The sequence below is a fragment of the Erinaceus europaeus genome, chromosome 9 (genome assembly GCF_950295315.1).
Source record: "Erinaceus europaeus chromosome 9, mEriEur2.1, whole genome shotgun sequence".
Lineage (NCBI taxonomy): Eukaryota > Metazoa > Chordata > Mammalia > Eulipotyphla > Erinaceidae > Erinaceus > Erinaceus europaeus.
This window is the reverse complement of record NC_080170.1, coordinates 88,946,481-88,966,875: the sequence shown is the minus strand read 5'-3', so window position 1 is coordinate 88,966,875 and position 20,395 is coordinate 88,946,481. Positions and strand designations below refer to the sequence as shown.

The 20,395-nt window shown below is 38.5% G+C and overlaps 1 protein-coding gene across 4 annotated transcripts in view; it reads right to left on the bottom strand.

Moving 5' to 3' along the window:
* Nucleotides 1-20,395, bottom strand: part of CCDC191 (coiled-coil domain containing 191) — a 96,869-nt gene that overhangs the window by 21,942 nt on the left and 54,532 nt on the right. For 2 of the 4 annotated variants that reach the window (XM_060198334.1, XM_016185258.2), the window contains 3 exons: nucleotides 12,520-12,769; nucleotides 2,624-3,075; nucleotides 1,782-1,894 (listed from right to left, as the gene is read on the bottom strand). In XM_060198334.1, coding sequence (XP_060054317.1) covers nucleotides 1,782-1,894; nucleotides 2,624-3,075; nucleotides 12,520-12,769 — 815 coding nt within the window. The remainder of the gene's footprint in view (nucleotides 1-1,781; nucleotides 1,895-2,623; nucleotides 3,076-12,519; nucleotides 12,770-20,395) is intronic. The other 2 variants (XM_060198336.1, XM_060198337.1) reach the window with 2 other exon arrangements.

Here is a 20,395-nt window from a genome sequence, read left to right as displayed (position 1 = left end):
TTATATAAAAATATATGATTGTAGGGATACAGTTCTGGCATATAGGTATCATAAATCAAGAACTACAATTGCATTTAGCAATGATCAATAAAGTGCAGATTATGTTTCTGTTCATATTTCTTTTAGAAAAACTGCTCACTGGTTTAAATAAGATAGTGTATCTTGATATACTTTCAGTATGTGAAAGCCAGAAACCAAAATTTTAATTTGATACTCCTTTTTCAAATATAGAGGAAAACAGTAATTACATCTAACAAATACTTTGAGACTAGAGTTACTCTTCAGATTCCACTATGAGTCTGTTGATTCTTCCTCAGTCACTATACATATGTCTGTATATGTAACAATAAAAAACAAACAAACTAAAGTTTGGGGTCATGATGAATATATTTCAATCTAGTTTTAAGGCCTGGATATCCAGATGGGCAGGAAATAGAATTGTACTAGGCATTTGAAGAACTGGCATGTGAGTGAATTTGAGTGTCAGACTCCTGTTCTTGACAGTCTATTAAATATCGATCCAAAAGAAGCAAATGTGCAAGATGGTCTGATAATATGACTCTGCCATCATTTGGGGCTTTTATAGGAAGAAGGGCATGGGTGGGGGGAATATCACGTTCTGCTCACCTAAGTCAGCCAACAATTACTTTTCATTCCTTTTGTGATGTTTTAGAGAAGAAAATTTAAGTCCAAGTTTCAAGAATTAATAAGTGAAAAAGCCGCCAGGCTATTTCTTACAGATATTAAGTGCCTGCTTCACTGGAAGAAAGGTAGTGGGGGTGCTGCAAATGGCAAGAGTGAGACTGTCTTTAAGGAGGTTGAAATAATAGACGAAGGATTAAAGTGTGAGAGTCCTGAGAATCAGAGTTTCTGATGACATGCCCTCTCGCCATTTTTCTTAGAGCTAATCATTACAGACTACTTGAAAAGAAGCCTGGCGTTCTGAAATATGTTAGCGTCTTGATTAAACAGTAATTTGAACTGGGTGTTGCCTGGATATCCTTTGAGGTGGACAAAACTGGCACAAACTGATGTCTTGGAAGAAGTTAGTGCAAGGACCGTTAATTTCTTCATTAATAGGAATTACTTCAACCATATTGTCCTTCAAATGACAATGCTTCTTATTAGGGTAGCAATCTTGCCACAGGTGAAATATTAGTTTTATGGACCGCAGTATAATTGTTAAAGTGCATAGTGGCACATGCAAACATGTACTGTGACTGTCAATATAATAGAAACAATTATCAGCTTCATGATATAGGTTCTAAGACTGTTTATCTTCTTATAGTATTGTTTGGTTTAAGCAGGATTTTTAGGTGCATAAAAATGCTATTAAAATGTCTGATTCAAAATTTTCGTTACTGAAAGTCACTAAAGCTGGTTCATTATAAAGTGATATAATAACTTCACATAAATTGCTATCCTAATCAACATTTTAATGTTAACAAAGCACAACAAAAGGTGATCTTCATCATTACTTATCCTTAGCAGCTATTGAGAATTTTTGTAATTATCCCATTTTTCCTTCCACAATCCAAATTTCAAAAAGTCAAAAATTTAACTTTCAGCACTGTTTCTTAATATTGGCTGGGAAGGCCAAAAAGTTTGGCAGATGGGGCAGGAAAAAAAAATCTTGGAACACTATGATACATTCCATTCCCCACATGTCTACCCATTTTAGACTGACCAGGTTCTGCCAAGTCACAAAACCCAAGAGTTTCCAGGACTCAGTCCCAGCACATTCTACTCCACCACCAAGGTCACACCCACAACAGCCCTGCCTTTCAATATGGGATGAGGTGCCACCAACTGCCTTGGGTTCCTTCTTGTTTCAGAAAGACAATTTCGGGAATCACTTCTACTGCCTTCAGCCCCAGAGGAAGCAATCGATGAACTGAAGGGAAAAGAAGAAAAGAATTCAGAACAATAAACACCTTCTTTCAAAATCCTTTCACCTAAGCAACTCTAAGTATTTTTTAAATAAACTTTAATCTTTATGCTATGAGATAACTATTAATGACTATACCCACTTGATAAATCGGTGTAAACAGGATGGAAAGAATGATTGATTAGCCTGAATCTACAAGTCAGGTGCATTCCAGTGCTTCAAAATCAATACGTAACACCAGTTCTTATCCTACTATTTATCACATATATTGATTACATCTCAAGCACATCTGAAACTATCTTAAATGGTTTTGAGAAAATTGGACTTTTATTCAAAACTCAAAAGATGTTAACTTTTATCCATACAACTACAGGGCTAAACTAGACTATCAGTGAGACGCGGGGCTGCTCTATTTGAACCTGGTATTGCCAAAGCTAGCGCTTCGACAGTAAACATAATCAGAAAACCAGAAATAAAGTTAGAGTAAATAAGCAGTTTTCTCTTGATATGGCCCAGAGATCTTCAAACAAAGGAAGGTACAACACAAATCCCAGCTGTATAAGTGAATCTTCCTAGGTAGCCATTTGCCTTTAATACTTATACTTGTCATATGACAATCACAACTGCTTTGAGAAGGAGAGATTATGGTATCTGTGAGCTAGGCAAAGTCTTTCCAAGAGTGGAACCCTTCCACCCCAATCAAGTCTCAAGAGTGTTCTGATACATTGAACATACTTTGGAAGCATGTGACAGGTTCTTTTTGGCTCCTCTTTGAGGTTCAACAGCAGACGGTTCTGTGCATCCACGATTGTGGCGTGTTCCATTGCCCACCGAGCCTCTGCCAGTTTCTGACTTTCCTTCAGTTCCAGAATTGTTTTCTGCTGTTCCTGAAGTTTCTTCTTTTGCTTTTCAATCAGCTGCTGCTGGAAGACGTGGCGATTTTTTAAATGACCCACGCATATGGGTTCTGCTTTTTGGCTGGTGGTTTTGAGCTTCTCTCTACTCCCAGGCTGCTCTGAGGGCCTAGCATCTAGTGTCTTGTGCTGATTATGTTCAGGTGTGTTTATAGGGAAGTTCTGGATGGGAACCTGCAACTTGCTCTTTGTTGATCTTTCCACTGGGGGACTGAGCGTACACCCATTACTCCTTGATGGTGGCTTTTCCCACAAAGGGGGTATGTCAATAACCTGAAGAAGAAGGAGGAGGAAGAGAAGGAGGACAAAGACATAAATCTAGTTATTTAAAGGACTGTGCTGGTAAGATCTGACTTCATTGCCTTCCAAAGTTAACATTACTCTTTTAGGTATAAGCATTCTGCATCCCAGCCAGAGTTGCCTTGCACTCCTGGCCTGGCTCTCTCAGAGGCCACTAATCCTAAACCTGTGAGATTATCTGAGATTGTGTGCTACTATTCACCATGGAAACAGGGTGAGAATAGCTATAGCTGTCATGAGCCAGCATATTTGCCAACAAAAGGGGTAGTGGGGGGAATGTGCTTAGATAGTTCATTTGTAAATGAAGCAAGATTCCAATCTTGTTATAGGAATTTTCATCTTCATGAATTGACTTTTTCAGAAAATTGACAAAGAATAAACTTTCTCAAGAATATTTTCAAACTGAGGGATACCTTTACAAATGAGTAATAGTTCTGTCCTTTCAATGCCTTTGTTGCTATTAAATTAAACAGAAGATATTTTAGGATCAAGGCCTGCCTTAAAAGCTTACGATTTCTAGCTATTCCCAAATAATCAATTTATAGGAGATACTTGCATGCTCAGAAGCACTGGGGAAATATCTGTGTTATATAAGAGAAGTACTGACATTTTATATTAGCTTATGACTTACTTTTCAAAGAGTCATTATATAAATCTCATTTAACAGACAGAGGTAACATACTGAACTACAAGGTCTATACAGAAGTGGAGGGGGAAATAGCTTTCCTTTTTTTTTTTTTTTTTTTGCCACCAGGTTTATTGCTGGGTCTCAGTACTTACACATAATTCTATCCAGCTGACTTCTTATTCACCTTTTCCTTTCCTTTATTTGTTTGTGATAAAGACAGAGAGAAATCGGGACAGAGAAAAAAAGAGACACCTGTAGCATTGCTGTAATATTCATGAAGTTTCCTTCCTCCAGGTAGAGGTCAGGGGCTTGAACCTGAGTCCTTGTACATTGCAATGTGTGCACTCCACTAGTTGTACCACTTTCCAGCCCCAGGATATAATTTTTAATTGGAAAAACTTATCCTGACAAAATGTCAACATTAAAAATGTCTTTTCTAGAATGGTTTGATTCCAAGGTCTAAGGGTTGACCAGATTTTATTTCTGCCATGTGTAGTGGTATAAAAAAGAGCAACTTTAGATTGCTTTGGAAATTCTAGGTATTTTCTGATTTCCGATTAACTTTTGTAGTGTTTTTTTTTTTAATTTTTTAAAATTTGTTTTATTTTCCCTTTTGTTGCCCTTGTTTTTTTATTGTTGTAGTAGTTATTATTGTTGTTGTTATTGATGTTGTTGTTAGATAGGACAGAGAGAAATGGAAAGAGGAGGGGAAGACAGAGGGGGAGAGAAAGAGAGACACCTGCAGATCTGCTTCATTGCCTATGAAGCGACTCCCCTGCAGGTGGGGAGCCGGGAGGCTGGAACCGGGATCCTTCTGCCTGTCCTTGCACTTTGCGCCACGTGCTGTGCTACCACCGGACTCCCTGTAGTGTTTTTTAAAATTATTATGCTAAAGAAATTTGGTGCAGCCTAGATGGGGATTGCATTAAATCTGTATATGGCTCTGGGTAGAATGGTCATTTTGGTTATGCTAATAATTCTTCTAATCCATAAAGATGGAATCTTCATTTCTGTGTATCGTTTTCTCTTTCCTTGAATAGTAACTTGTAATTTTTAGCATACTGGTCTTTCATTTCTTTTGTTAAGTTTCTTTTTTATCTTTATTTATTTATTGGATAGAGACATCCAGAAATCGAGAGGGAAGGGGATGATAAAGAGGGAGCGAGATAGAGACACCTGAGCCCTGCTTCACCACTTGTGAAGCTTTCCCCCTGCAGGTGGGGACCAGTGGCTTGAACCGTGCCCTTGTGCACTGTAATATATGCACTTAAACAGGTGTGCCACCACCTGGCCCTCTTTTGTTAAGTTTACTCCTAGATATTTGATTGTTTTTACAGCTAAACCAAGTGGGGTTGACTTCTGAATTTCTTCTTCTGACTTACTGTTTGTATATAGGAAAGCCACTATTTTTATGTTAATTTTGCAACCTCTCACCTTATCATAATGGTTAATAATTTCCAGGAGCGGCCTGCTGGGATCTTTAGAATTTCCTTTGTGTACCAGGACTCATCTAAATGAGATAAGCTAGAAAGAGAAGGATGAATGTGGGATAGTCTCACTCAGGGGCAGAAGTTGAGAAACAAGAACAGAAAGGAAACGCAAAGTAAAATTTGGACTGGTGGTATATTGCACCAAAACAAAGAACTCTGGGGAAAGGGGCAGGAAAGGGGATGGACAGTGGGGAGCTTTCAGATCCTCATACATGATGATGGGCCTCATTTGGGAGTGAGAGTGCTTTGCAGACAACTATCTTGGCAAGATGAGAAATTGTACCCATGTGCCAACAACTGTGCCATAAATCATTAACCTCCCAGTAATCAAATAAAGAGGGAAAAATCAGAATATGCATCTTTTCTTTAAAATATAACTGGTGGGGTCAGGTGGTGGTACACCTGGTTAAGTGCACACATTACAGTGCACAAGGATCTGGGGTTCAAACCCCTGGTCTACCTGCAGGGGGAAAGCTTCATGAGTGGTGAAGCAGGGCTATGGGTGTGTCTCTGTCTCTCTTCCTCTCTGTCTCTTTCTCCCCTCTCAATTTCTCTCTGACTCTATCCAATAGTAAAATAAAATAAAGATATTTTAGAAAATAAAATAAGATCTAGGGGAGTCGGGCTGTAGCGCAGCGGGTTAAGCGCAGGTGGCGCAAAGCACAAGGACCGGCATAAGGATCCCAGTTCGAACCCCGGCTCCCCACCTGCAGGGGAGTCGCTTCACAGGTGGTGAAGCAGGTCTGCAGGTGTCTATCTTTCTCTCCCCCTCTCTGTCTTCCCCTCCTCTCTCTGTTTCTCTCTGTCCTATCCAACAACGATGACAACAACAATAATAACTACAACAATAAAACAAGGGCAACAAAAGGGAATAAATAAATAAAATAAAATATTTAAAAAAAAAATAATAATAAGATCTAGTTGGCTACTTTACATTTAAGATAAATGTTAATATAAATTTAAGAATATAAGTTCAAAAGAAACTGCAGTGACTGTCCATTATATGTCAATAAGTCACATTCTGAAGAAAAAAGAAAGAGGAACTATAAACTACTTTGTGTCTTAGAAACTTTCAGCTCGAACAGAGTACCATACTCAGTACACAAAAATATTTTTCATGATGATGGAAATATTTTCTACAGACTCAGCTTAAGTCAAAGATATGGTATATAGGGATTCTGACAAGTCAAATACTTAAAAAAATATCATTATGTTTCAGAAATGTCAGTGGGCATTTGTTCATGAGAATACCTGCTCAAGTAATTCAGCATCAAGCAGGCTATATGTTTTAGGCCCTTTTAAACTCTTTGGTAGTGATACATTAGTATCCCAGCAAGACTATAAAAGCCCTGAGTACAGAAACAAAAATTTATTTTGAATCATAGTAACTTTTAAAATTGAAAATAAAAGAATGAAAGAAAAGCTTAATGGAGGAGCCCAGACAATGGCACAGCCAGTTAAGTGAGCATAGCAGCAAGTGCAAGGACCTGGGTTTGAGCCCCTGCTCCCCACCTGTAGCAGGTCTAGTGACCTTCTCGTGGTGCATCCCGTGAGTACCCATTCATTGGGGAAACTGACGATCCTTCCTAGCCGACTGAATCCACATGGATCCCAGTCACTTTCAAAGCCAGCAACAAGCAGCTCCTGACAGCTTTCATCCTGATCTGTTGACTGGCTACGGAAGAAGGGCAAACGCTAGAAGAAGAAGCAGGTCTGGTGTCTCTCTCTCCCATCTTTACTTCCCTTCCCTTCCTCTCTCAATTTCTGTTCTGTCAAGTAAAAATAGAAAGAGAGAGAGAAAATCAAAAAGGAAAAATTTGCCACCAGTAGCAGTGGATTCCTAGTGTAGGCATCAAACCCCAGTGATAACCCTGGAGGAAAAAAAAAAGTTTAATAGTACATACTATACTTAACAGAACAAGAATGACCATTCTGATTTAACTGATTTCAGTTAACTGATAATAGAAGAAAAAAAAGTCCAGGCATAATAAACACATCTGTGGTACCTTAGTTCCACATTATGACTGCTAAGTAATGAATATTTAACTAAAGATTTTATATTTTAATTTGTTCATACTAATATACTCTATACTCTTGAAAAAAACAGAGTTTTATTTAGTAGCCTTAAGAGTGTAATTTTCATTTGGTCTTTTTTTTTTTTTCTTGCCTCAAGGATTATTGGTGGGGCTCGGTGCCTGCACTACGAATCCACTGCTCCTGGAGGCCATTTTTTCCCTTTTGTTGTCCTTGTTTATCAGTGGTGTGGTTAGTATTATTGTTCTCATTGTTGTTGGATAGGACAGAGAGAAATCGAGAGTGGAGGGGAAGACAGAGAGGGGGAGAGAAAGACAGACATCTGCAGACCTGCTTCACTGCCTGTGAAGTGACTTCCCTGCAGGTGGGGAGTCGGGGACTCAAACCAGGATCCTTCTGCCGGTCCTTGCACTTTGCACCATGCGTTTAATCCGCTGCGCTTAATCCACTGCGCTACCACCCGCGGCCCCCTCATTTAGTCTATCTTTTACAATGCTATCCTTTCTTGACAAAGAGACATCCTAGGGGCTGGGCAGTGGAGCACCAGTTTAAGCACACATAGTACCAAGTATAAGGAGCCAGTTAAGGAGCCTGGTTCGAGCCTCCAGCACCCCACCTGCAGAGGGGTTGCTTCACAAGCAGTGAAGCAGGTTTGTAAGCCGCTTTCTCTCTCCCTATTTCCCCATCCCCTCTCCATTTCTCTCTGTCCTATCCAAAAACAAATAAAGAAGAAAAAATCAAAACAATGGCCACAGGAGAAGTGGATTCTTGTGCAGGTACTGAGCCCCAGCAGTAACCTTGGAGGCAAAACAAATAAACAAAGCAAGCAAACAAAACAAAAACCAAAAGAGATATTCTATTGAATATTCTATTCAAGGAAAGAGAAAAATATACAAAGAAATGGAAAGAGATTCCATGTTCAAGGATTGGAAGAATTAACATAACCAAGATGACTATTCTTGAGAACATATATATATATATATATATATTCAGAGCCATATGCAGATTCTATGCAATCCCCATCAAGGTTGCACCAAATTTCTTTAAAATAATAGAACAAACACTACAAAGGTTTATCTGGAATATTTAACTGAAAAAGTACCTAGAATTTCCATAGCAATCTAATGTTGCTCTTTTTATACCACAACACTAAATTTCTTGACTACAGAAATTTAGATTTTTTAAAAAAATTCTTTACTCATATACATATATTAATCTTTTCTGTTTTATATAGGTATTTTTCTGGTGGCTTTTTTTTTTTTTAACTTAAAGATAAGAACAGAAAACTTTGAAAGGTAAAAGAGACCACACAGCTGTTTCCTAAGATAGAAGATTTCTCTTGGGTCTCAATGGAAACAAAATGACCTGACATAATGATAGATAAATGTAGATAAATTGCCTAGGGAAAAGGACAAAAATGTTATATAAGTTACAAAAAAATCCTCATGGTCCTTCTTTGCTAAGAGATTGGATTTAAATTAAGGTTAATTTACATGCTAGTAGAAATCAGGGTAAAAAGCAAGGCCAAGGAAACTCCGAGTGCCTGATTTAATTTCACGTCTCAATTAAATATTTAAATGTATTATTTGGAGGAATGGAAGACCTGGAGTGGAAGCAAGAGGGTACATAGAGCCTCTTCCAAAAGGCTTTTAAAACAATACAAATGCAATTATGAAAAAAAAAAAAAAAAGACAGGTGTGATTTTACAAAAACCTAACTGTCAGTGGTCGGGTAGCAGTGCACCTAGTTGAGTGCACATGTTACAAAGCACGAGGACCAGAGTTTGAGCCACTGGTTCCCACCTGCAGGTGGAAAGCTTTGCCAGTGGTGAAGCAGTGCTGCAGGTGTCTTTCTTTCTCTCCCTTTTTTAAAAAAATTTTTTAAAATCTTTTTTTTAGTTTATTTATTTATTCATTCCCTTTTGCTGCCCTTGTTGCTTTAGTGTTGTAATTATTATTATTGTCTGTCTTCATTGTTGGATAGGACAGAGAAAAATGGAGAGAGGAGAGGAAGACAGAGAGGAGGAGAGAAAGATAGACACCTGTAGACCTGCAACTCCCCTGTAGGTGGGGAGCCAGAGGCTCGAACTGGGATCCTCCTACTGGTCCTTGTGCTTTGCGCCACATGCGCTTAACCTGCTGCACTACCGCCCAACTCCCTATTTCTCTCCCTTTCTATTTCCCCCTACCCTCTTGATTTCTGGTTGTCTCTATCCAATAAATAAAGATTAAAAAAAAAAAAAACACTCAAAAACTTAACTGCTTATAGTATGGATACCAAACACCATACATAAGCCAAAAAGACAAAACTTAAATATTGCAAAGTATCTAATAGTAAACTCATTAGTCTTAAAAATACAAAAAGCAGGCTGGGTGATAGCATAATAGTTATGTAAACAATATTTAAGTCTGAAGCTCTGACCTCCCAGAGCTGAGTAGTATTTTGGTAAACAAACAAAAACCAACCAAACAAAAAACAAAGAGCTTGGGCAAGGAAGACTGCTTAATGGTTATATAGGAAGACTTTCATTCTGAGGTTTAGTGGTCCCAGGATCAATCGCTTATAACATCAGAAGCCAGAATTGAGCAGTGTTCTGGTCTCTGTGTGTATCTTTCTCTCAAAAAGTTAAAATAAAATATTTTTTAAAAATACAAAGCTCAAGGGTGAGGGAGGACATACATATATATACAGAGAGAGCTCCTGTAAATAAGATAATGAAGCAGAGGGGATGGATGGATGGTGGCACATCTGGCTGAGGGCACATATTATGATATGCAAGGACCTGGGATCAAGCCCCTGGTCCACATCTGTGGGAGGGAAGCTTCACAAGGGTTGAAGCAGTGCTGTAGGTAGGTCTGTTTATCTCTCCTTGCCTCTTGACTTCTCTCTATCTCTATCCAACAAATAAATAAAAATATAAGAAAATACAATCAAGTAGAATAATGATACATGGCATAGCTAAATTGCTCTATCTTTTCATATCCATTTTTATATAGATATATGTGTAAATAGCCAATATAAAAATATTTAACCTCACTAGTAAACAAAGAAATGTAAACGCTGAAGCAATAGCAAGATGAAAATATTTTACCCTGAAAATGATGGACATGAAGACAGACATTCTATTATTTATTTATCACTAGAGCACTGCTCAGATGTATCTTATGGTAGGACTGAACTTCAGACTTTGGAGCCTCAGGCACAAAGTCTTTTTGCATAATTATTATGCTATCTATCTCCCTAGATAGGCATTCTAATATAACATTATTGGAAGTGAAATTTGGTATCTTTGAAATATGCATTCATTTTTTTTTTTTTTGGTATTTATTTGAAGTATAGCTTTTGGACATGTGCAAAGATGTTTAGCTATAAGGATGCTCGGTAAAGATTTATTTATAATTGTGATAAGCTGAAAACAAATGTCCAGTAAGCAAAAAGGAGTTAAACACATTTGGCTTATGACTAGTGACAGAATATCTTATAATTATTACAAAATGATGCCACATGAAGGTAGTCCTCAGTGAGGAACACTCATGAAGTTCTAATGTAGAACCTACATTAAAAAAAAAAGGGAATCAGGCGGTAGCGCAGCGGGTTAAGCGCACGTGGCGTGAAGCACAAGGACTGGCATAAGGATCCTGGTTCGAGCTCCCGGCTCCCCACTTACAGGGGAGTCGCTTCACAAGAGGTGAAGCAGGTCTGCAGGTGTCTTTCCCCTTCTCTGTCTTCCCCTCCTCTCTCTATTTCTCTCTCTTCTATCCAACAATGACAACATCAGTAACAACAATAATAATAATACAACAACAATAAAAACAAGGGCAACAAAAAGGAAAATAAATAAATAAATATAAAAAAAGAGAAAAAATAGAGGCCTGAAATTCTGATTTAGAATTTAGATCTGATTCTGCAGTATATGCTCTGTTGACAGCTACTATTGCAAGAGTAGATCTAGAGATAGAAAATTCTTATGTTATATTGTGAAATGAAAAAAACAAATAAGCAAAAAGCTAGAAACAATTAAATTATTAAGGAAAAGAATGCTCTCCTTTTCTTATATTATGACAAACTAGATTTCCTTAATGATTTGACTGAAGAAATGTTAAAAGCTAAATAAAAGACTAGAGAAAAAAATGCATATGGCTGAATAGAGAAAAGACCAGATGGCTATACTTTAACATGTAATTGGTGGTTATCTCCAGATGATGGAATTATATAAGTGAGCTTATCTTTTCCTGTTATTTTCTCCTTCCAAATCCCTATAACTAATACATAGGATTTTTATTATTAGAAAAAGAAAAACTTAGTCAATGGCCATACCACCCTGAACATGCCTGATCTCTTGTGAAAAAGAAAAACTTAAACATTACTCTTTAAATCATGTTTCCTTAGAAAGAAAACATGAGAATCAAATAAGAAAAGCTCAAGAGTTCAAGCAGTGCTTTATCTATCTATCTATCTATCTATCTATCTATCTATCTGTTTCTAAAGGAGTTTTTCACTTAGTTATTTAATTTTTTTTCTCTATATCTTATGTTCTTACCAGGCTCCAACTATAACAAGGTTGAGACATGTTTACTGTTAAGAAAACTTTTAAAAACTTTTTATTTATTTATTCCCTTTTGTTGCCCTTATTGTTTTTTGTTGTTGTAGTTATTATTGTTGTTGGATAGGACAGAGAGAAATGGAGAGAGGAGGGGAAGGCAGAGAAGGGGAGAGAAGATAGACACCTGCAGACCTGCTTCACCACTTGTGAAGCAACTCCCCTGTAGATGGGGAGCTGGGGGCTTGAACTGGGGTCCTTATGCTGGACCTTGAGCTTTGAACCACGTGTGCTTTACCCGCTGCCCTACCACCAGACTCCCTGTTAATAACACTTTTAAAGTTAGTTTTAAAAAATAATTTATTTATATATTGCTTATTGGGTAAAAAACAGAAATTGAGAAGGAAAGGGGAGATAGAAAAGGAGAGAGTGAGAGACACCTGCAGCAATGCTTTACCACTTGTGAAACTTCCCCCCTGCAGATGGGAACTGGGGGGGGCCTTGCACACTGTCATGTGTGCTCAACCGGATGCACTATACATAGACACATCATTAAAAGGAAACCTTTGTGCATTGTAGTAGCCCTCATATTTTATTGACTAGATAACCCATGTAAGGTAGTGTGTCACCTGCTAACATATATATCCCAGGCAATAAAAGTGCAAAGATTAAATATAAGTGTTTAGTAATCAGGAAGAGTAAGCAAAGAAAAGACAGTAGTGTACCTCTCCATTTCTTCCAGAAGTATCCACCATGGTTGTTGCCTCTTCGAGTTCAGTGATGCCCGATGACTGCTTTGCTCCAAGTTTCCCTTGTGATGCTGCTGCTAGCAGCTCATTTATTTTCCTCCTGGTTTCCTTCTTTGCTAGAATCATTTCTCTCTTTAGGATTTCTGCACGATGCCAATGCTGCCATTCAGTAAAGTGGTGTCGGAGAACTTGTTTTCGGTTATATTCTGTGGCCAGTTGTTGTTTTCTGAGCAATAAATAATTTTCATGAAAAATATCATTTACAGCTTGTTATTGATAATATCAATGAAATACAAATCCTAAGGAGTCTCAGAAATGTTCTATCTTAGCTCCAGCTTGTTCTTCCACTTAAGCTAAGTAGAATCAACTTTATAAAATTGGGTTATGCAAAGGGCCTACTCACAGAAGGCATTGGCAACTCAATCTATTTTGTCAGAAGAAACAATGAGTGTTTTACTCTATCATGTTACAGGAACATATTAAATTTTTGAAAATCATAAAACATTTCTGAAGGTTTGAGGAGGGGAATGAGCAAAAAAGAATAGACACATACATACTTGCTTTCAAAAATATGGAAATGGACTGGGGAGGGACATGGAGTATCATATGGTTATGTAAAGAAACTCTCATGCCTGATGCTCTAAAATCCCTGGTCCAGTCTCTCACACTACCGTAAGAAAGAGCTGAGCATTCCCCAGAGACACACCTTACTAGGGAAAGAGAGAGGCAGACTGGGAGTATGGACCGACCAGTCAACGCCAACGCCCATGTTCAGTGGGGAAGCAATTACAGAAGCCAGACCTTCTACCTTCTGCAACCCTCAATGACCCTGGGTCCATGCTCCCAGAGGGCTAGAGAATGGGAAAGCTACCATGGGAGGGGGGGGATTATGGGGATTGGGTGGTGGGAATTGTGTGGAGTTGTACCCCTTCTACCTTATGTTTTTGTTCACTAATCCTTTCTTAAATAAAAAATTAAAAAAAAAAAAAGAGCTGAGCAGTGCCCTGGATACACTCAAGATACACGAGGGAGACATTCATTATACTTGGAAATTTAAGGAAGACAACAGACCAGAACATTGCTCAGCTCTGGTTATAGTGATGTTGGGAATTGAACCAGGGACCTTGGAGCCTCAGGCATGAAAGTCTTTTGCATAGCTATTATATGATCTCACCAGAACTTTATTCTACTTCTTACATAAAATATATAGCTCATCTCGGGTCTGATTTCAGAACCTCATAAAAGGTTAAAAAAATTAGTTTGAGAAAGTTTACTTTATGGCAGGACAGATAGCATAATGGATATGCAAAAGACCTTTAAGTCTGAGGTTCTAAAGTCCCAAGTTCAGTACCTGCACCATCATCAATCAGTGCTCTGGTTAAAGCAAAAGGAAAAAAAAAAAGAGAGAGAGAGAGAGAAAAAAGATAAGAGTTACAGAATTTCACCTATGCCAGAGCAGTTGGATAAAACAACCAATTAATGAGAGTAGAGTCAACTAAAATAGTGAATTTCATTTTAGATCCAATAGCCTTGCACTTTTTCATATTTTAAATAACTTTATTGGAAGAAATAATGATTTACAAGACAGTTTTTGTGATTTTTGTGCAGTTTCTTATTTCCTTGTGATAGGTGTCTACACACAATACCTATTACCAAAAAAGAAAAAGAAAAACAAGTAGTGAATTTCAGGATAATCACAGCAACTCTGTCAACAGCATATTTAATTATAGTTAATTGCTCCTTTCTAATGAATTAATGATAGGTCTTCAATAAATAATGATGGACTGATGATCTGTGTAATAGAAGTATAATGTAGGTGGTAAAAAGCATTTGCATATATTATTTTACTTTTGTGGAAATAAATGATCTAATATCAGTTTGAATAACCTCAAAGTGAAAATTTTAGAAAAATTAGAATAAGAAATCTGTAGCAATGAAGGAATCGAGCTCCCAAAACACCAATGTATAAATAGTAAAAGAAACGGAACACATTACAGCATCATATTTAAGTGAAAATAAAAAATTCGACAGCATAGATGTACAATAACTATTATGAAATTTCATTTATATCAATCTGCTCAGTCAGAAAAGGGGAGTACTCGCAAAGCACAAAGACCGGCATAAGGATCCCGGTTCGAACCCCGGCTCCCCACCTGCAGGGGAGTCGCTTCACAGGCGGTGAAGCAGGTCTGCAGGTGTCTATCTTTCTCTCCTCCTCTCTGTCTTCCCCTCCCTCTCTCCATTTCTCTCTGTCCTATCCAACAACGACAACAACAATAATAACTACAACAATAAAACAACAAGGGCAACAAAAGGGAAAAATAAATAAAATAAATATAAAAAAAAGATTTAAAAAAAAAGAAAAGGGGAGTACAAAATTTACCTGTGTTAATTTCATGTTTTTACAGATTAGATAGCCAAAAAAACAGCACTGGATTTTGGCTGTCAGGAGGAAGATTACTTGCACAGTATGAAAAGGCAAAGAAAAAAAAAAAAACACTTCTTTATCAGAAAGACTGAACAGTAAGAAAGTGGTTAGAAAAAAAAAATATATATATATATATATATGTTCACTATAGAGTTTAGAGTCCATTCTATCATGGCTATATGGTGGATTTGAAAATATATTTAATATGGTTGTGAGCTTGAAATGAAAAAAATCTATAGGCTGTAGTTGACGCCTACTTCTACATTCCCACATCCCAGTGGTTCGTTCTCATGGTAGCCAACCTGCTCTCACTTTTACTGTCAGCACCTTGATGGGCATTGTTTTTTAACCAATCAGCTTGTGGTGCACCCAGTTTGATAAAAGCTGCATGCTGCGGGACAAGTCCTGTGCAGGTGTGGTAGGAATCGGCCTGTAACCCATTAATGTAATAATAAACCTAACTCTCCGCCCTCCATGTAGCCTCAGGTCTCGTTCTTCAGTTACTTTTGAGCTATACTATGGAATTTTTTATTACAAGCTGAGAAGGAAGGGGGAAAATTTAGAAGCTAGGAGATACAAACAAAAGGCGGGCACTAACACTTGTTCCTTTGTAATTAATCAACTATCTTTTTAAAAAGATGACACTAAAAATAAAGTCTTATTTTATATTATTATTATTATTATTATTATTATAGATAAGAGATAGAGAAGCAGAGAGAGTAAAAGAGACCACAACACTGAAACCTGCTTCCAAGCAGTAGGGGACAGACTTAAACCTGGCTTGAGCACACAGGTGAGCTGTTGAGCTGTTGGAAAAGTCATGACATTTTTGCATAGAAAAACATATGTCAGGATTTTTCACTTGCCCCAAATATATTTGCCTCCAGAGTTATCGCTGGGACTCACTCGAACCCACTACACTATGAACCCACTGACCCTGGCAACCACCTTTTTCCCATTGTCGTTGCTGCTGTTGTTGTTGGATAGGACAGAAAGAAATGGAGAGAGGAGGGGAAGACAGAGAGAGGGAGAGAAAGACATACTTGGCAGACCTGCTTCACTGCTTGCAAAGCGACATCCCTGTCCTCCCCCCAGCCCTACCCCCAACCCCCAGAGCCAGAGGCTCAAACTGGGATTCTTGCGCAGGTCTTTCTACTTTGCACCATGTGCATTTAACCCGGTGCACTACCACCCGCCTCCCCCCAAAATTAAATTTTATGTAAATGAAAAATCACTTACATCCTAAAAGTTCCTGTCCAAAACAAATTCTTATAAAAGTGAATAATTACTCAAATCCTAAAAGTTCAATCGAATGGTATCTAGCTGGGTATATTAATCTTTAAAAAAAAAGTAGTTTCAAACACAGTTCTAGATCATCAAAAATGTACAGAGTTCCCTGTGAAAAACATCCTGTTCCATTAAAGCTGAAATTAGGAGCTGTCTGACTTAAACTGATCAACACAATTGTATAAATGTATATGGTTATATGTCTCTAAAGATCTAAAAACAAAGAAGTTTCACGCATTGATTTAAATGTGAACCAGAGAGTCGGAGAAAGACCATTATGACAATGTGAAAGATTCTTATGCCTGAGGCTCTGAGTTCCCAGGTTCAGCCCTTAGCACCACCATAAGCTAGAGCTGAATAATGCTCTGGTCTCTGTCTCTGTCTCTTTCTCTCTCCCTCCCTCCCTCCCTCTCTCCCTCCCTTTCTATATCTCCTTATAAAAACCAACCAAAGACCAAAGATAAATATGAACTAGTAGCCTGGGAGATGGTTCAGTGGATAAAGCACTGAACTTCCAAGCCAGAGGTCACATGTTCAGCACTCAACATTTCATGTGCTAGAGTAATTCTCTCTCTCCCTCCCTCCCTTCCTCTCATAAACACAAATAAGTAGATCTTTAAAAGGAAAACAATGAACCAAGCTGGCTAGAATCAACTCCTGAAATGATATTTACTGATTAGCACACTTTCTGGAACCTAGACATCGGAAGAACACTAATTATATAGACAGACAAAGGACTAGACAAACACTGAAAACTTCTGAGCCTTAGATTGCTCCTCAAAAGAATTGTCACTCTAAATTAACAAGACCCACACTGCCTATCCTATAAATGTTTTTTTTACCTAATTAAATAAAAACTGAACCTGAAAATGCAGAACGAATTAATACTTAAGGCACCACACTATCTTAGAACAGCCTGCTAGAAGACTTAAAAGTGTTTTGATATTTTTAAAGGAAATGAGAAAATGATAAATAACCATATGCCAGTGGCTTAAGTGCTAAAATCTGATGCAGAACATGGGGGAAAGCTGTGATGCAAGTAACGATAATACATTTGAGATGAGTAGGTTCAGTAGGAATAGTCTTGAAAAAAGCAAATGCATTCAATAATGCACCAGGTAGTCCCCAGGGAAATAGTGGACGATAAGAATTCTGTTCTCAAGTGAGTCTGGGAACACCAGTCATTTAATCCTCTTGTCTCACTGATAGACATATAGGCAGCTTTACCAGTTTTTAATGCCACACAGATTCTTTTCTTTCTCGCCGAGATCACTCAGGTGATCGCAGAAGAAAAGGCATAATTAGCAGAAGTACTCAACATGCACAACTGCTTAAAAGTATGCTGAAGTATTACAACGTGAAACTTTTAGGACAAAGAAAAGAGATAAAAACATGTTTCACAAAAGGCGTAGAGCATCTCTTGACCTGAATTTTGTTGTGTTACCTAAGTATGTGAGTCCTCAGTTGAGTTATGGGAATATATATTGATTGGCAAGTTGGATTACCATACTGTATTGAAATTATATAACCTGTCTTGTCTACTTTAAAAAAACCAAAGTGCCTAGGGAAGGTGCTGCTGCAGTAGATTGAGGGACTTGCAAGCACAGGGTCCTGGGTTTGATGCTCATCTGCATATGCCACGGTGATGCTCTGATTCTCTCTCTTGTTAACAAATAAATACTGTATATATTTGCCGCCAGGGTTATCGCTGGGGCTTCGTGCCTGCATTATGACTCCACTGCTCCTGGCGGCCATTTTTCCCGTTGTATTGGATAGGACAGAGAGAAACTGAGGGGGAGGGGGAAATAGGGGAAGAAAAAGATAGACACCTGCCAACTTGTCTCATCACTTGTGAAACTTTCCCCCTGCAGGTGGGGAGCTGGGGGCTCAAACTAGGATCTTTGCACTTTGTACTGTGCGTGCTTAACCTGGTGCACCACTGCCCCACCCACATTAGTTTTTATTTTATTTTAATTTTTTTAAGGAAGTGATAAAGACAAGCAGAATGAAGGAAGGAGAAAAGGAATGAAGAAAGTCACCAAGCAATAAATATTCTACTCAAAAATATTCTACTTAAAAAGCTGGCTGAGCCCTGTACAGGGGTCAGGTCAGTGTCGGGGGTATCCTAGGTGGTAAAAGGAATTGTGAAAATAGAGGATGATAATGTATACTAAGGAATGGACATACCAAATGTCTTCTGTGTTCAGCTGAATGTGCCACAGACCTACCTGTGTTTTGTGTAAGTGGTAAGCTCAGTGTCTGTTAATAAGTAGCTCAGAATAATAAACGATCTTATTTGAATTCACTTTTTAAAAATAGCTTTATTCAATAGAGATAGTCAGAAACTGAGAGGGGAGGAGGGCAGTAGAGAGGAAGAGAGACAGAGACACCTGAAGCCCTGCTTCACCACTCGTGAAGCTTTCCCTCTGCAGGTGGATGAATTCACTTTTTAGAAAAATAAAAAGCTTAAAATTAGGGGGCAGGTGGTGGCACACCTGGTTGGGCACACACGTTGTAATGTGCAAGGACCCGGGTTTGAGTCCCTGGTCGCCACCTGCAAGATGAAAGCTTTGTGAGTGGTAAAGCAGTGTTTCAGGTGTCTGTATCTCTCTCTCCCTCTCTCTCTCTCTCTTTCTCTCTCTCTGACCCCCTTCCCTCTTGAATTCTGGCTGTCTCTATCCAATCAACAAATAAAGAAAATTTAAAAATTAAAAAAAAGAGGCAACTGACCTCTTTCTTCAATCATGGACTCATTTATGACTCCACACTGTGTACCCGGTGTGCACTGAAGTATTGGGATAAATCCTGACAGAGCATGGTGGGGAGGGTACTGACTCTCCTGACGCCCTCAACCTTACTGACAATGCTTGGTTTCTGCTTGCAGCAACTACCTGTGAATTTGTTGTTGTTGTCGTCGTTGTTTTTCCACCTTTAATGTCTCAACATTCTTTGAACCAAGTCACCCAACTTGATTTCCTCAAACCAATCTCTAGAACAAAGAACAATTTGCAGACAGCCCAAGTTTTGTAAGAAAGCAGCACAAAGGGCAGGTTGTTTAATAGCTCCTTTCTTCTTGTGTGTTCACTTGCTAATTCCCACTCTTATTTTTCATCTGTGACCATCTAAAGTAAATTGCAGTTATCAATGACAAAACACACTGTCTTCGGGACTGATTACTTAGATGGTTTTATCAATATTAACAAGGAAGCAGTGGGGCACAGGGGAAAAAAAAAAATCTGAGTCAAGACCAGGATATAGTCCTGGGCTAGCTACTCTCTATTTCAGGATGTTGAGAGTCCTTTATCCTCTTTGAGACTTTTATCATCTATAAAGTGATAGCTAGATCAAACAGTCCTTTAGATGCTTTTTTCCTATAAAGTTTTGTAGTAAAAAAAATACTATAAGTTGGGGGCCAGGTGGTAGCACAGCAGGTTAAGCACACATGAAGCAAAGCACATCTCAGTCCGAGCCTCTGGCTCCCCACCTGCAGGGAGGTCGCTTCACAAGCGGTGAAGCAGGTCTGCAGGTGTCTATCTTTCTCTTCCTCATTCCCCCAATTTCTCTCTGTCCTATCCAACAGCAACAACAGCAATGGCAATAATAACAATAACTACAACAACAAAGGCAACAAAATGGGAAAAATGGCCTCCAGGACCAGTGGATTCGTAGTGCAGGCACTGAGCCCCAGCAATAACCCTGGAGGCAAAAAAACAAACCAAAACAAAACAAAACCTGTAAGTCAAATATTTTCTAATAAATATAGGAGTTAAAAATGTAGTACACATCATAAACATTTAAAAATAGACATCTGAGGGACCAGGTGATGGCATACCTGGCTAAGAGCACACATTACAGTGCACAAGGACCCAGACCCAAACCTAGGTCCCCACCCTCAGCAGGAAAGCTTCACAAGTGATGAAATAGTGCTGCAGATGTCGCTCTGTTTCTGTCCTTTTATTTTCTTCCTTTTAAAAAATGTTATTTATTTATTAATTAATGAGAGGTATAGAGAGCGAGAGAAAGAACCAGATATCACTCTGGTACATATGCTGCCAGGGACTGAACTTGGGACCTCATGCTTGTGAGTCCAGCAACTGTGCCACCTCCCGGACCATCTTCTGTCTTTTATTTATTTAG